Source organism: Urtica dioica, chromosome 10 (assembly GCF_054948205.1).
Source record: "Urtica dioica subsp. dioica isolate 48M chromosome 10, U.dioica_male_clone48M_v1_H2, whole genome shotgun sequence".
Lineage (NCBI taxonomy): Eukaryota > Viridiplantae > Streptophyta > Magnoliopsida > Rosales > Urticaceae > Urtica > Urtica dioica.
In genome coordinates, this window is record NC_142765.1 from 1,967,772 (window position 1) to 1,981,834 (window position 14,063).

Sequence of the window (14,063 nt, forward strand, 5' to 3'; positions counted from 1 at the left end):
CTCTCTCTCTCCCTCACAGACACACTTCGGAGACAATGAGTTCTTCTGATGGATCACCACTATCACCGGAGAAAAACCCTAGAACGAATCAGTCGAGGGCTGGTACTCTGGCGAAATGCGCAGAGAACGAAGACCTCGCGGATTTCATGTTGAAGAAATGGAAAGAAATGGCCAAGCAGAACCCTAAAGCAATCGGCGAAAATACAGAGAAGACTCTCTCCAAGGCCTTCTCAAATCTATGTTCCTCCAAAACCCCAATTCGTAACCTCAAAGATTTTTCCCAAATCAAGTATGTTTTTGTTTATAATTATTATATCATATAAGTTGTTGCTTATCGGATTGTGCTGGTTTATCCGTGATTAGGGCTTTTTTTTGTAGTTTAAAAATTCGGGAATCGATTCGTCAAAAAAGAGTTTTATTCTTTTGTTTTTTTAGTACAAAAAGAAAAGAGCTTGATGGGATTCAGATTCTAGTTTTATTTTGGGGGAAATTGAATAATTGGACACGTGAAATTGGGAAGTGAACAGTTGATTTTTATATCTTATTCTCTACTGCTTGAGTTTAGATTGTTTTTGTTGGTTTTAGGGGTGTGGGAAAATGGATTTTGAAGCTTATGAAAGATTTTTTCAAGAGTGAGTCAATGGACTGTGAGCCTGAAGAGTTGACCCAGAAAGGTATTGTTTTCCTTTTATCTAATAAGTTTAAGATTTTTTGATGGAAATTGAGCTGCATTGATTAATAATCAACATTTATAACTACTAAATTCTTTTCTAAAATTTGAAAATACAGGCAAGAAAGCAAAGGGACCGAGGCGCTATGTGCCACAAAAGAATTCAGTACCGTATGCTTTGCTGATCACGCTCTACCGGTACATACACATCATGTCGTAATATATCTTTTTTAATTCTGGGGACTCGTGTCACAATTTGTTATTTTCTCTTCAGAAAAACTTGTGTCGGAAAAGAGTTCATGCATAAACAAGAGCTCATCGACACAGCCGAAGCAAGTGGACTTTCCCGTGTTCCGATCGCGTGCGTACGATAAATACTAAATCAATTTTCGCGGGTTTGTATTGAAATTTGGATGTGGAAATTTGATGGGGCGTTAAACGAGCTTTCTTTTGTTTTGTTATGCTTTCGTTATTGTCCATAGGCCAGAGCTAGGAAAAGGAAAGGCTGGTCCCGGGCCATTTACAGGTTCGGCGAGGGAGTGGTATAGTGGATGGTCATCTATGAAGACACTGATCGGCAAAGGACTTGTCGTGAAATCGAATCTCCCGGCAAAGTATGTCTCTTTCATTATTTCGATAGCCATAAACAGATCTTTATGTTACATGTTTAGCTGTTTAGTGTTTTTAGTTATGGAATTAGGATCTTAAATTATGCATTTTGTTATTCCGAATATAGGTCAATCAGTCATGCAACTAGGGTTTAGTTGTGTAAATTAAATTATCCCGAAATTGTCCTTACACCTAACAATATATGAGTCTTTTTTTTATAATTGAACTAGCCTCCAACCAAAATAACTTAAAATCTCCCGAAACGAGAAGAGATTAGGTTTCAGTGAAGATTACGAGATGCAGATCCATATCCCGGCCTGTAAACTTTATTTCTAAAAGTACATGGTACCGAAATAATGTCATTCAGGTATATGCTGACACAACAAGGTAAAGAGGCGGCGCGTGAATGTATAGCGAGGTCTGGTTTGCCTGATCCCTCAAACGATGTCTCCGATTCCGAAGCGGTTCCAGATACAAGACCACGTGACATGTCATCCAATGATGAGGTGGTTGAGCTAGATTCAGACGTGGAAGAGACTTTGTTATCGTCTCCTCGAGATCGTGTTGAGCGGCAGGTAATAATAGCTTTATTCAACTAAGCTCCGTATTTCTTCTCAAGTTGTGTTGAAGAAAAAATAAAGTGCATGGTGTTGAGCTTATGTGCAGTCAGATTCGAGATCGCAGAAGGAAACTGGTTTGTCTCGTGAAGATATGGAGCGGGTAAGCTTTTGTGTAACTTCGAATTTAATGGTATATTTTCTTGGATATTGCACTGAAATGCCGTTAGGATTTTAGATATTAAGTGAAATTTAACACTATATAGATGGTTAAAGGGTTTGTATAGAAAAAAGAAAAGAAAATAAATTTGATAAAATATGACTAATAACATTGTAAATTGGGTTTCTATCTTAAAAGTGTCAAAAATTAGAAAAATAAGAACCTGACCAAAATACCCTTGAAGCCCAAAACCAATTTAGAAAACTATAATCATCATGATCTGGCGCTGCAACATGTTACAGCTGGATGTCATTTTTTTTTTTCCACAGCTGGTCTTCAAGGATAATTTGGTCCAGTGGATCATAGTTTTCTAATTTATGATGCTCTTGGGATATAAACCGGATCTAGTGCATGTTTAGTCATATTTTCTCAAATCTTTCATATAGAATAGTTAGAAATGGTATTAACCTTTTCAATAGGAGAGATCATAAGAGTAAAAACATTGAACGAGTTAAATTGGTATTATTGGTAATAGGAAATCCAAGGGTCTCTCGAAATATTCAAGTACACCTTTCATTTCTCACTCCTTTTACTGTTTACAAACACGATTACCAAAAGTCTTCTCATATTTCTCTGTAGTTGCATCTTATTCGCTTTTAGTTTGTACGCCTGTTAGTATGAGCTCAACCTCGCAGGGAACTTTTATTGCAGGCCTGTTAATTGGGCCACTTTTATAAAGTTTGTATGCCTATGATTTGAGGGCAAAAGTTTTGCGACACTGATTTATTGTGTGACATATTAGCTACTGCACTTTAATATCTCGTTTCCCAAACTTAGATTTGCATTCAAACATATCTCTTTTATCTTTTCCCCTTCCATTTTTTTCTCATAGCTTATGGAAAAGGGTTATACGAAGGAAGAGATTCTCCGAGCTCACAGGGAACTCTCAGACAGCCCTGATAGTGAGGATATGGGCTCAACCTGGATATCTGTCTTATGCCATCTTAAAGGGGATGAGATTTATGGTTTGGAGTCTCGGAGTAAAAGAAAGGAAACTCCTAAAACAACAAATTGTGATGCAAATGGTAAAGCATGCTTACTATTCTGTTTTCAATATATTCATAATATAAAGAATTTGAACCGTGATAAACAAAATACGTTTTTTTTTTTTTTTTTTTTTCAAGTGCGGATTCCATCTCATAAAGGTGGAGAGACTTCGAATTTTAGTTCTTCCAACAGAGTGCAAAGCTCTTCTTTCGTGGGACCTTGCTCATCATCTGTAGGTGTCCAATTAATCAATAGAATCAAATTTATTTTTTATTTTTATTTATGTGTGTTCAATGCATGTTACTACGGTTTTTATGCTCTTCTGAGTTAGTTTAATTTTTTTTAATTAATTAAAGGATATTTTTGGTTACCAATCATGGGTTTTGTGTTAGAATCACGCTCTCTCGAATTTAATTTATTTATTTATTATTTTTTTTCCTTCAATAAGAAGTTGAAATATTATCATACTTTTGTTTCTAGATTTTTTTATTGAATTCTTTAGGATATTTAGGTTCCAAGATCTAGCCCAGGTGGCATAGAAGCAGCTTCAAATGTCTTATCGATGCCACCTCTGAGCTTTGGTGAGCGATTTGAAAACGTGTATGATGTAATACTGATATTGGACGATCGAGAGCATTTTGCAAATAAGGGGTCTGTATCTTACTGAATGAGATTTGCGTCGAACAATTATTTTTTGTTAAATTATTTTCACGCCTTCGTAAACTAACACTCTCTTTATCTTCTTTTTGCTAATAGCTCACGGTCGAAAAAATTCATTGAGAATATATGCAGTGAATTCAAAATCCTAATAGAGGTACTTTACCCAAGTTCTATCTTTACTGTATGATCTCTCTAAATCTCTGTATATAATATATGTATTGGTACTTTGGACTTGATTTTTTTTTTTTTTTTCAATTTTTTTTAGCAGTGTCTTATCATCTTCCTTCTGAATACTTTGCTTTATAACTTTGTATAGGTTAGGCGTTTGCCGATTGGAGATGGAATTTGGATAGCTCGCCATAAATCCCGTGGCAGTGAATATGTCCTTGATTTCATTGTTGAGCGGAAGAGAGTCGATGACTTGCGCTCTTCGATAAAAGATAACCGCTACAAAGATCAGAAACTGAGGCTTTTGGTATCTATTTCTTTTAAAAATTGTTATTTTATTTCGGTTCCTTTTCTCAAATAACTCCCTGGACTATCATTCGAGTTGCATTTTGGTCCCTGAACTAATTATTTCGGCAAAATGGTCCCAAACTATTGATTTTGATTCATTGAAGTCCTTTTTTTTTAAAATTTTATATCCAACTCTTAATTAACTTGAAACATATTAACAAATTTAAGTAGATTGTCTTATAATTTGTAAAAGGTATCATTAAATCGTTCTTGATATATCTTTTATTATTCGTTCCTGACATAGTTTTATCGCTTAATTGCATATTGCCAGAGATGCGGACTCAAGAAACTGATATATATTGTGGAGGGTGAGGTAAATGCCTGTGAAGCTGCCGAGAGCATTAAAACAGCGTGAGTGGTTAGAGATCTCACAAAAGGGAAAGATATCTCTCTTTCTTCTGATACTACAAACAAATTAATCACTATTTTTGCTAATCATCTTTTATCGTGCAGATGTTTTACGACCGAGATTCTCGAGGGATTCGATGTGCAAAGAACTATTGGTTTGAGTGATACGGTGAAGAAGTACGGTTATCTGACCCTAGCAATATCTCAATATTACAAATCCCAGATCCGCGAGGAATCGAGTAAGAGCTCCTCTAGGAGGCTCTGTCCGCATTTTAGTGAATTTCTCAAGAAGTGCGAAGAACTAGAGAAAATGACTGTCAACGATTTATTTGCCATTCAGCTTATGCAGGTACGATTTAAAGATCCGTTTCTTCTCTTAATTAATTTTTTTTTTATAATAATAAAAATAACTTTTTTTGTGTTTTTCTCAGGTTTCGCATGTTACAGAAGAGGTTGCCATGGCAGTTGTAGATCTTTACCCGACTATTATCTCTCTTGCCACCGCTTACTCTCTCCTCGTGAGTTTCTAATCCATTGATTGGTTCTTTCACAGATTGATTTCTGTTCCGGATAATTTTTATTTTGTTTTATTTTTTTAATTCTCTTCGTTTGAGTAGGACGGTGATGTGGCAGCGCAAGAGGCAATGCTTAGAAATCAAAGTAACAATGCCGTGAGCGCATCTGCGAGCAGAAATATCTTCAACTCAGTTTGGGGTTGTTGACTTTTTGGATTTTTCACCAAAAAAAGATCGAAAGAAAAAGAAAAATTCCACATGAATGAAGCGTTATTAATTCACTGTTTTTATCCCGGAAATTCATGTGTTGACATGAGTTAATTGTAAATTTTTTGTTAAAAGTTTAGTTTCCTCGAGGAACGAAACTTATAGGCATATCTATGGTTAAATGGGTAAGATTAGCTTTAGTGGTAAATAATTAAATTAATTCTCTTTTTGAACATTTTGTTTTTCCGGCGACCCATGTAGCCCCTCTGTCTGTTAGCTTTATTCTCTAAAATCAATGGCTTGTGAAGAAATGAAACTCTTGTTGAATTTAACAAGGTTTTTTTACAAGCTGTGTATATAATCTTTACATACATGTATCATGATACCTTGTGCCACAGACACAATATTAATCTAGTTTCTTCTCGTTATCTTTCTCTTGGATCGAGCCAGTTTCTTCACGATTCTGAAGCTATCGTCGATCCTCTTTGTAATCGCATTAACAAGCTTCGCGTCCAGGAAGAGAAATGAAAAGGTTAGCGAAGAGTTTGTTTATTTTATATTTTTTTTTAATTCCCACAAAAGAACACAAACTCTCTTTACCTCTAGCTTAAATTCTTCCTTAGTTGCATGGCCTCTTAAATAACCAAACTCTGAAACCTTTGCCAAACTCCAAATATTATGCGACTGTAAAACAACATAAACCTTAGTTAAAAAAAAATATACGAGTATAAGCTTATCGATCTACGATTCAGAGAGACAGAGAGCTAGAGTTACACTGGAGGGAAACTTGTCGAGCTTGAAACCAGCCATGCCGATAATAGCATGAACCGGTGCAGTGTAGTTGTTATGGTCATATGTATCGATTCCACTCTCTTTTCTGGGCATTCCGAGGCACTTGTGTCTCCATATCGAGCACGTTCTTTCGTAGTTGTGGACATGCCCAAATAGAGCCAAGTCAACCTGTTTTTCAATACAAAAAAAAATCCCATCGTCGACGTTTTTTAAATCATAATAAATTAGGGTTTGGAAGAAAAAAAAAAACCAGAGCTTACTTTATTGGCCAGAAGTAACGGCTCAACGTCGTTCACAAACTTTGGATCCGTTTGTAAGAATCCAGGTGCCGAAGTGTACATTGGTCTGTGCCTGAAATGTGTTTTGAGATTAGCATGTAAAGACTAAAGATAATCATATAATCAACATATACTAAAATACTCCTTAATTACCCCGTGAATATCAACCAAGGAGTTTTAGACCGATCCACGGAAGCCATGTCCTTCTTCATCCAGTCGTACTGCAAATGAAGTGATCAATCATATTGAGCAAGATCGCAAGAGTATAATTCATCGATGTGATTATCACATACCTGCTCGGAATTTACAGACCAATCGTGTTCCGTGGAGATGACGGTGAAGTGAACGCTTCCTTGTTTGACAGAGTACCAAGGCTTGTCTTTCTCTTTAGTCGGCATTTTGAAATAGGTCTCGTACGGGACACCACACTCTCCTCCGGAATCCGGAGTTATGTACTTTGAACCCGACCCCACATAATCCCTATAAAATGACAAGGTGTTTTCAGCTTGAATATGAAATTTTGTCCAAAGGTCAAGGGATATTTCGCTTCTTAAAAAAAAGCCCCATTTAGGCACCAAAATGGCTCGAACGAAATAATTACGAGCTAAATTGCTAATGTAAGACTATAATAACAACGGGGGATCTAGTTTGATCTTATTTATTGAGCGTTAACACTATATATACGAACTATTAGTACCTCTCGTGGTTTCCGATGGCAGTCATGTAAGAGACGCGAGTGGCGACGGGGGCGATGAGGTGGAGAAAGTAGTCCCACTCGACGAGGAATCCGGTGGCATAGCTTATGTCTCCGATGTGGAATATTGAGTCCACATTTCCTGATTTCACTTCCTCTTCCATGGCCTTTACCACAGAGATTGATCCTGGCTATATATGTACACATGTGCATACATTTTATATTTCAACATTTTGTACATGACATTACAAATAAATTCATGAATAAAAACCTGAATGTAGTGTTCGACGGCTTTATCGCGCGGAGCTTTTCCCATGTCACCAAAGGCGAGGAATTTGAGCTCGCCGGATCCTCCTGCAGGCGGAGTTTTGAACATGATTTGGTTGCTCCAACCAACCGACTCACTGAATTTATATGTACAATGTCATTATTCTCTTTGAAATACCGATACTTATACCGATATTCTTATTTTAAGGGTCAAGCGGCTATATATCCAAATAGAACTTAAGTTTTTGCAAAATAGTCATAGTTTGCCAACTATAAGCAAATTAGCTTAAGTAAGATTAATATAGGCTGGATTAAATTTAATCCCAACGAACTATAAAGACAGAATATAAGCTTTATGAAGACTTGATTAAAATTAATCGAGGCAGGATTAAAAGTCGTACAATTGGCTATTTTGCTATACATAATGAAACTCTGACTATTTTGCAAAAGTCATAGTTTGAATTGGCTATTTCATATCATTTTTTCTTATTTTAATGAGATGTATATCAACTACCAATAAGTATTTCGCAGTTATTTGATATACCGATTTTATCCATCAGAATTTTTAATATCCAAATAATATTTATTTATCATTAATTATTCTTATTAGTTGTAAACTAGACAATATATATTGTTTCATAATTAAATAGATAATTTATTATTTGAAAAATGCTTATAACTAATATAGCCTTAAAAAAAAAAAAATTAGATATCGTTTATGCTATTTTTTTTTTTACTGAGAAGTGAATTTATGCTTGATATCGACTTGATACTAAGAGACACCCAACTATATTTTAAACATTGGTTCATGTGTATGTATATATACATATATGTATATATGTGTGTGTGTATGTATAAAAAGAATGTACCTTCCGTGTCTGTAAGTGAAAGTGGTTGAAGGCTTAAGGCCAGTCATGACTGCTGAGTGAATAAATCCCGGATCATGCCATCCAAAGTCCTTCGCTGGACTAATTATCTTGCTTGAGCCTATTTCATATAAATTAGCTATCATATATATGAAGAAAGGAAATATGATTTATATGTATATCATAACATACACATATCATGCTGTGTAAATGTTGTGACTGTTGATGCTTGTGTTTTCCCGGCGTATTGCACTTTCTGTGTTTTATTATCACCACTAATCCATGTCACTCTCATCTGCATTAACAATATTTATATATAAATATATACATTAAGTATGATATCATTATGTATGTATATTTAAAAATTGAGAATATGGTATTAAAGTACTAACGGATGTGGCAAGTGAGTCAACGCTGGAGAGATGTCCGTACAATGCACTGTTAGGGTTTGAAAAGCTCAGCGGCGATGACTTGGCGATGATGCAAGGAGCTTCGAAGCCGCCGGAGAAGAAGACGAACTGAATGTCCGTACGGATGTTGATGACGTGGAACGACACCGTGGCGCTGCATGTTCTCACAGTGCATATTCCTCTCGTTGACCTTTTGCATTCTTTCTTTTTGCACCTTAGATAATCTGGATCCTCACTCAGAAAAACAGCCTGAATAATATATTTTTATTTTAGAGGTATTATTGTTATTTATTTACTTTTTTACTTAAAAAGTAAAATAGTCAAGATCATGATTTAAGTAGCTATTTTTTGTAATAATTGATTATTTCTTCTCATAAAGTTATTGTAATGAATATCACATAACACAAGTAACTAGTAATTGTATCTATACATGTACACAACTTTTGAAGGGAAATGATTTAGTGTCATAAAATTTCCATGGAAAAGCTTTGAGCAAAATATATATAGTGAAAATTATAGAATTGACACACTCAACAATACAAATGTATTTAATTATTTCTTACCGCTCTTATTCATACAAATTTGTTTAATGAAAAGAAATACTGTTAAGGTTTATATATTAGGACAGAAATACTGGCATTTAGGTACAAGGAATATATATTAGGACAGAGGGGAATAATGTCACATATTGTACAGTTTTTTGTAACCTTGAAAAAGTGAAGAAAAAGAAAATCAGTTTCGCTATATAATATGTTTCCTCAGCTTATTACGTAATATTTCTTTCTTGCTTATAGCTCCCACTTAATATTTAGTGACCATATATATGCATGTGTTTTAACTATTTATTTCTAAATCCTACCATACTATATATTTAATTGAAGGACTATCATCTTAACTTGTTCCACGATATCAAAAGAACAAAATATAGGAATGCAATTTTCCTTAGTTGGGAAAAGTTAGTCAAACATCGTTACAAATGCAATATTATATTTCAAGTTTTGTACATAATGGACGTATAAAATTTTAATAAGATGTTAAAATGAAAAGAAATTTTTTTTTGGAAGGAGAGTCACGAGTCCATGTTCAGCAGATATACACAAACACCATAAAGTAGTTTCATTACCTAAATTTCAAAGTGATTACTATATATATGGCACTAATATTAATAGCTACAATTTGACATATCGGTCAAATTTAGTTACACATCTTCGTCAAAAGTCAAAATGTTGACCAATATTTCTGTCACTGTGTTTTCATATGTACCCAAAAATCACGCGGCCATGCGTACATGCATTATATCCAACTAAATTTACAGACGTTACGTTTTCATCCATACCTTGTGTGTCACATAAATACACACACTCGCATGTATATATATATATATATATATATATATATATATATATATATATATATATATATATGAATTAAAAGATGAAAATATATAAATATAAATTATTGTGACGTTGTAATTTCAATTACCTTGACAGGATAGTGACAGAGAAGAGGAAGCTTGCTAAGATCACCAGTTTGTACATAAAAAGCCTTATTGAATGGGCAACTATTCAAACTGCCATGAATAATAAAGCAACACAAATTACAAGAGAAATGTAAGATGAACATACATACATATACAAATGTATATTTACACATTATAAATTAATAAATAAAGCGCATAATAAATACCTAGAATGAGAAGGCGAAATCATGGCAATCCAATCTAGTTTTGAGGGAAACAAGACCCCGGAAACCGTGACCGTGACATATTCTTCATCGCCGAGCTTATCAAGGTTTAATGAGCTCACTTTGATCTGTTGGTAAGGGTTTAGATCCACACAATTTCCAAGGGCTCTTCGGTTCACTACGCGGAAATCGGAGATCGCTGTCGAGTTTTGATGATGAGCTTGAGACTCCTTCACCAATGGGTGCAATATTGAGGAAGAGGAAGAATAAAAGAATACGCCATGAAATAGATTAAAGAATAGTAATGTTGAGAAAGTAGAAGAAGAAAATGCCATCTTGAAATACCAATATTTGACAAAGGGCTAGCTAGTGATGATTGATCATGAGTTTCTTTTAGTTTTTATTTTAATTTATAGGTAATTTGGCTGAGAGAAATTATGCAGATTTTGTATGAACTGTGTGTATATGTATTAAAGGTTTGAATGTGTGCTTTTTTTTTTTTTTTTTTTTGAAGTATATGTATACGCGTACAATCTGTTATTTGTGACGTTTGATCTATTTTTCTATTTAGATATCTGGCTATAAATAACTGTATACTTCTGTCTTTATCTCAAGTTTTAGTTATAATGATAAATCTTTCAAGTTTTGGCTATTTAAAAGAAAATCTTCCATATGCATAAATATAGCAATGTTGTATTTTATTTATATGTATAAAAAATCCAAAGATAAATTATGGAAAAAAAGAGGAATCTGCGGCATAAATATCTAATATTTTAAAAAACGTACACTTAAATATTTTTTTTTCGCGGTAAAAAATACTTAATATTAAATTCAGTTGCACCGTTAAATAAAATCTGTTAAATTTTTTAAAATACACGTGGCAACCTCATATTAAGCACGATTTAATATTTTTTTTTAAAATTAATTAAATATTAATAATATCATTTTTATAAGAAAAAAAGAATTAAAAATAAATTTAATTAAAAGCGTTTTGATATTAAAATTTTAACTAAACAATTTTCTAAAACGATATTATTAATGCTTGATTAATTTTATTAAATAAATATTAAATTATTTTCAATAATATTATTATAATAAAAAATTAATTAAGTATTTTCTAAAAATGATATTATAGAAGTAATTAATCATTTTTAATATAAAAACGTATATAATATTAAAAAAATTAACTATTTTAATTTTTATGCGTTATAAAAATGATATTATTAATGTTTAGTTAATTTTAAGAAAAATAAATATTAGATCGTGTTAAATCTGAGACAGTCACGCGTATTTTCATTAAACTTAATTGATTTTATTTAACGGTGTAATTAAAATCCAATATAAGATATTTTTGTCGTGAAAAAAAGAATAAATAAGTGTATATTTAGTAAAATATTGAGTATTTATGCTAGCATTTCCTAAAAAAAAAAAAACAAAAACAGGTTGTCATAGCTATGTAGATATATATACTTGTGATATGTTTATATGGCATGCAACTTATGGTCGATTTACCTGAGTTTTTATATCCTATTTAAAGGGCAATAAAGCTAGCTAATCACTGGACAATTCGATGATAAAGGCAAATATTTTCTAAAAGAAGCATTTGATTGACTTTGACCTGATTTTGAAGAGCGCTTTACACCTGGATGCGCTATTTGATGGTGCAGAGGAGTGGCGTGGAAGTGCTTGTACAATACCACAAGTAAAAATATTATAAAGAAAATAATAAAAAAAAAACTTTAAATAAATAGGAAGACAAAAATAAATAGAAATTACAAAACTGAAACCCGGCCAAATTATGCGAGGTCGTGAGTTTAAACACCGAGGGATTAAGAGTATCTTTTATACGTTAGACTTGTGTCAAACCCTTCAGTGATGATTCAAAAAAAAAAAAAAACTAGCTTGATTTTTTTTGTGTTTTTTTATTTTTATTTTATTTTATAAAATAACTAGTTTGATCTATCTCATACCACTTTCTATCTGAGATTAAATTTCAATGCGCCCATTATTTTAATTTATTCTTTTATGGTGCATGCATGTGATGATATATATATATATATATATATATATATATATATATATTCATTTAAAATTATTTTTGGATTATTTTCATTTTAATATTATTACTTATGGTATTGTATAAGCACCTCCACGCCACTTTGATTATTTTGTTTATAACTTAAATCGATATAATCATTTAGCTTAAACATTGATTATTTTGTTTATAACTAAAAATGACCAAATAATTAGCTTTACGTCCTAATCACCAATTCTTCTCGAATAAACATGATATTAATTACAAGGGCAAGCGACAATTCAACAACAAAACCCCCCGACACAAAGCCTTCACGAACGCCATGTATTTTTTTAGCGAAAATATTCCCTATATACTGCTAATTAAGCCATGATATTATTCTGGTACGTTTTTTATTTTTTGTCTTTTATATTTTATGACCCCATAAATTTCGAGACCTAACTCCTAATCCGCTACGCTACGTATAATAAATGTATAAAGTTCCCATCATCATCACATTATAAATGTGGGGATGGGATTAGCAAAAGTGTTTCATTGTATCATCATTGCTCAATCTCACATGTACACATTACAATACATGCATATATAATTTACTATATTATTTTATACTCATATGCGGTGAACTCCGTGAACATACATATGGCTAGCTACTTTTCACATGTGTGAGTTTCCGTGTGAGCTTCTAGAATATAACTTTCAGATGTCATGTACAATATATGATGCTCTTCGAGAAAATTTTGCCAAGCCACAAGGAAGTTCGAGTGTCAATATAAAACACGTTATTAACCAAGTGACGGAAGTTCCTAATTTGAAGCCCATCAAGGAAAGAGTTGGTTAATATATATTACGTACTATATTATAAAACTTCGAGTATGAGTATGTTGTATGTATGTTTCCAAGGACTTGTACAAATTCTCTAGTGTTTTGGTATCCTTTAGTTAAAGCCGGCGATAAGGGATACCGTGAGATCCCATTTCCCATATTATTGGTACGTACCATACAGAAAATGAGAAAAAATCGTATTGTGAAATATGGTACTGAGATTTTTGTCCCAGAATCATCCGAAAAATGAGACGGAACTGAGATCCCCGTTTAACACCATTTAGTACCATATTTTTGAAATTGTATTTTTTAATTGAAAATATAGGATTTTTTTTTAATGCATTCATGATTAAAATCAAATGAAATAAAAATAAATATGAGAATCTCGGAACCGCGAAATATGGTACCGGGAATTCCCGATACTGTGGAAAACGATTCTGAAATTTTCAGGTATCATTTTTTACGGTTTCGAGAGTCTCATTTCCCGCAAAATATGGGACAAGACCAAGGGATCCCATTTCTCGGTTTCATTTGGCCAGTTTACCTTTAGTATCAAGTATTACAACTTATGTTTTTTCAATTAATTCAAGAATTATTCTTCCTTCATTCTACAAGCCGTCCTCTCATTCCAAATCCTTCTCATATTAAGTCCTTTTTTTTCTTTGCTTGGTGAGTTTGAACTTGTAGCAATAGTAACTACTTGTATGTACATGTTCATATCTTAGTAACAACTCTTCAAAGAATAAGTTTTATATTATTACAAGCAATATGGTTTTCCGAATAGTATTTCCATTTGCCTAAAATTTATGTTTAAAGTGTATTTGTTTAGGCAAATGAATTATTTTCAATATTCATCTATATTATTCTTCTAATTCTTGTCATAGTCATCTAACATATTCAAACAACTCAAGGCTATGAAATCCTCGC

The 14,063-nt window shown here is 32.9% G+C and overlaps 2 protein-coding genes across 3 annotated transcripts; one reads left to right on the forward strand and one right to left on the reverse strand.

Moving 5' to 3' along the window:
* MUS81 (Restriction endonuclease, type II-like superfamily protein) lies at positions 1–5,612 on the forward strand. Its single transcript, XM_089629356.1, has 16 exons — positions 1–289; positions 586–674; positions 790–868; positions 945–1,031; positions 1,153–1,284; positions 1,647–1,854; positions 1,946–1,999; positions 2,889–3,081; positions 3,181–3,275; positions 3,555–3,694; positions 3,800–3,857; positions 4,020–4,178; positions 4,491–4,570; positions 4,673–4,916; positions 4,999–5,085; positions 5,185–5,612. The coding sequence occupies exons 1-16, from the start codon at positions 36–38 to the stop codon at positions 5,287–5,289; spliced, it is 2,064 nt and encodes a 687-aa protein (XP_089485482.1). The 5' UTR covers positions 1–35; the 3' UTR covers positions 5,290–5,612.
* A 2-nt stretch (positions 5,613–5,614) lies between these two features.
* On the reverse strand, positions 5,615–11,224 carry LOC149382960 (putative inactive purple acid phosphatase 27). 2 transcript variants are annotated; one of them, XM_089629358.1, is made up of 14 exons: positions 11,209–11,224; positions 10,283–10,613; positions 10,079–10,166; positions 8,579–8,845; positions 8,379–8,481; positions 8,190–8,307; positions 7,325–7,457; positions 7,057–7,244; positions 6,653–6,839; positions 6,513–6,580; positions 6,342–6,432; positions 6,064–6,249; positions 5,890–5,973; positions 5,615–5,793 (listed from the first exon to the last, which is right to left on the reverse strand). In XM_089629358.1, the coding sequence occupies exons 1-14, from the start codon at positions 11,222–11,224 to the stop codon at positions 5,701–5,703; spliced, it is 1,953 nt and encodes a 650-aa protein (XP_089485484.1). In that variant the 3' UTR covers positions 5,615–5,700. The 2 variants fall into 2 exon arrangements, with proteins under 2 accessions (XP_089485484.1, XP_089485483.1); XM_089629357.1 differs by lacking the exon at positions 11,209–11,224 and having other exon boundaries at positions 10,283–10,674.
* Between the last annotated feature and the right edge of the window lie 2,839 nt (positions 11,225–14,063).

Bases quoted from the DNA above. Each gene is read 5' to 3' on its own strand.
- MUS81 (XM_089629356.1), top strand. From the start codon at position 36: ATGAGTTCTTCTGATGGATCACCACTATCACCGGAGAAAAACCCTAGA. The intron at 290-585 runs GTATGTTTTTGT...TGTTGGTTTTAG, and splicing joins AAAGATTTTTCCCAAATCAA to GGGTGTGGGAAAATGGATTT. The intron at 4,571-4,672 runs GTGAGTGGTTAG...TTTATCGTGCAG, and splicing joins GCCGAGAGCATTAAAACAGC to ATGTTTTACGACCGAGATTC.
- LOC149382960 (XM_089629358.1), bottom strand. The intron at 8,482-8,578 runs GTTAGTACTTTA...TTGTTAATGCAG, and splicing joins TTGACTCACTTGCCACATCC to ATGAGAGTGACATGGATTAG. The intron at 8,308-8,378 runs GTATGTTATGAT...TATATGAAATAG, and splicing joins ATTTACACAGCATGATATGT to GCTCAAGCAAGATAATTAGT.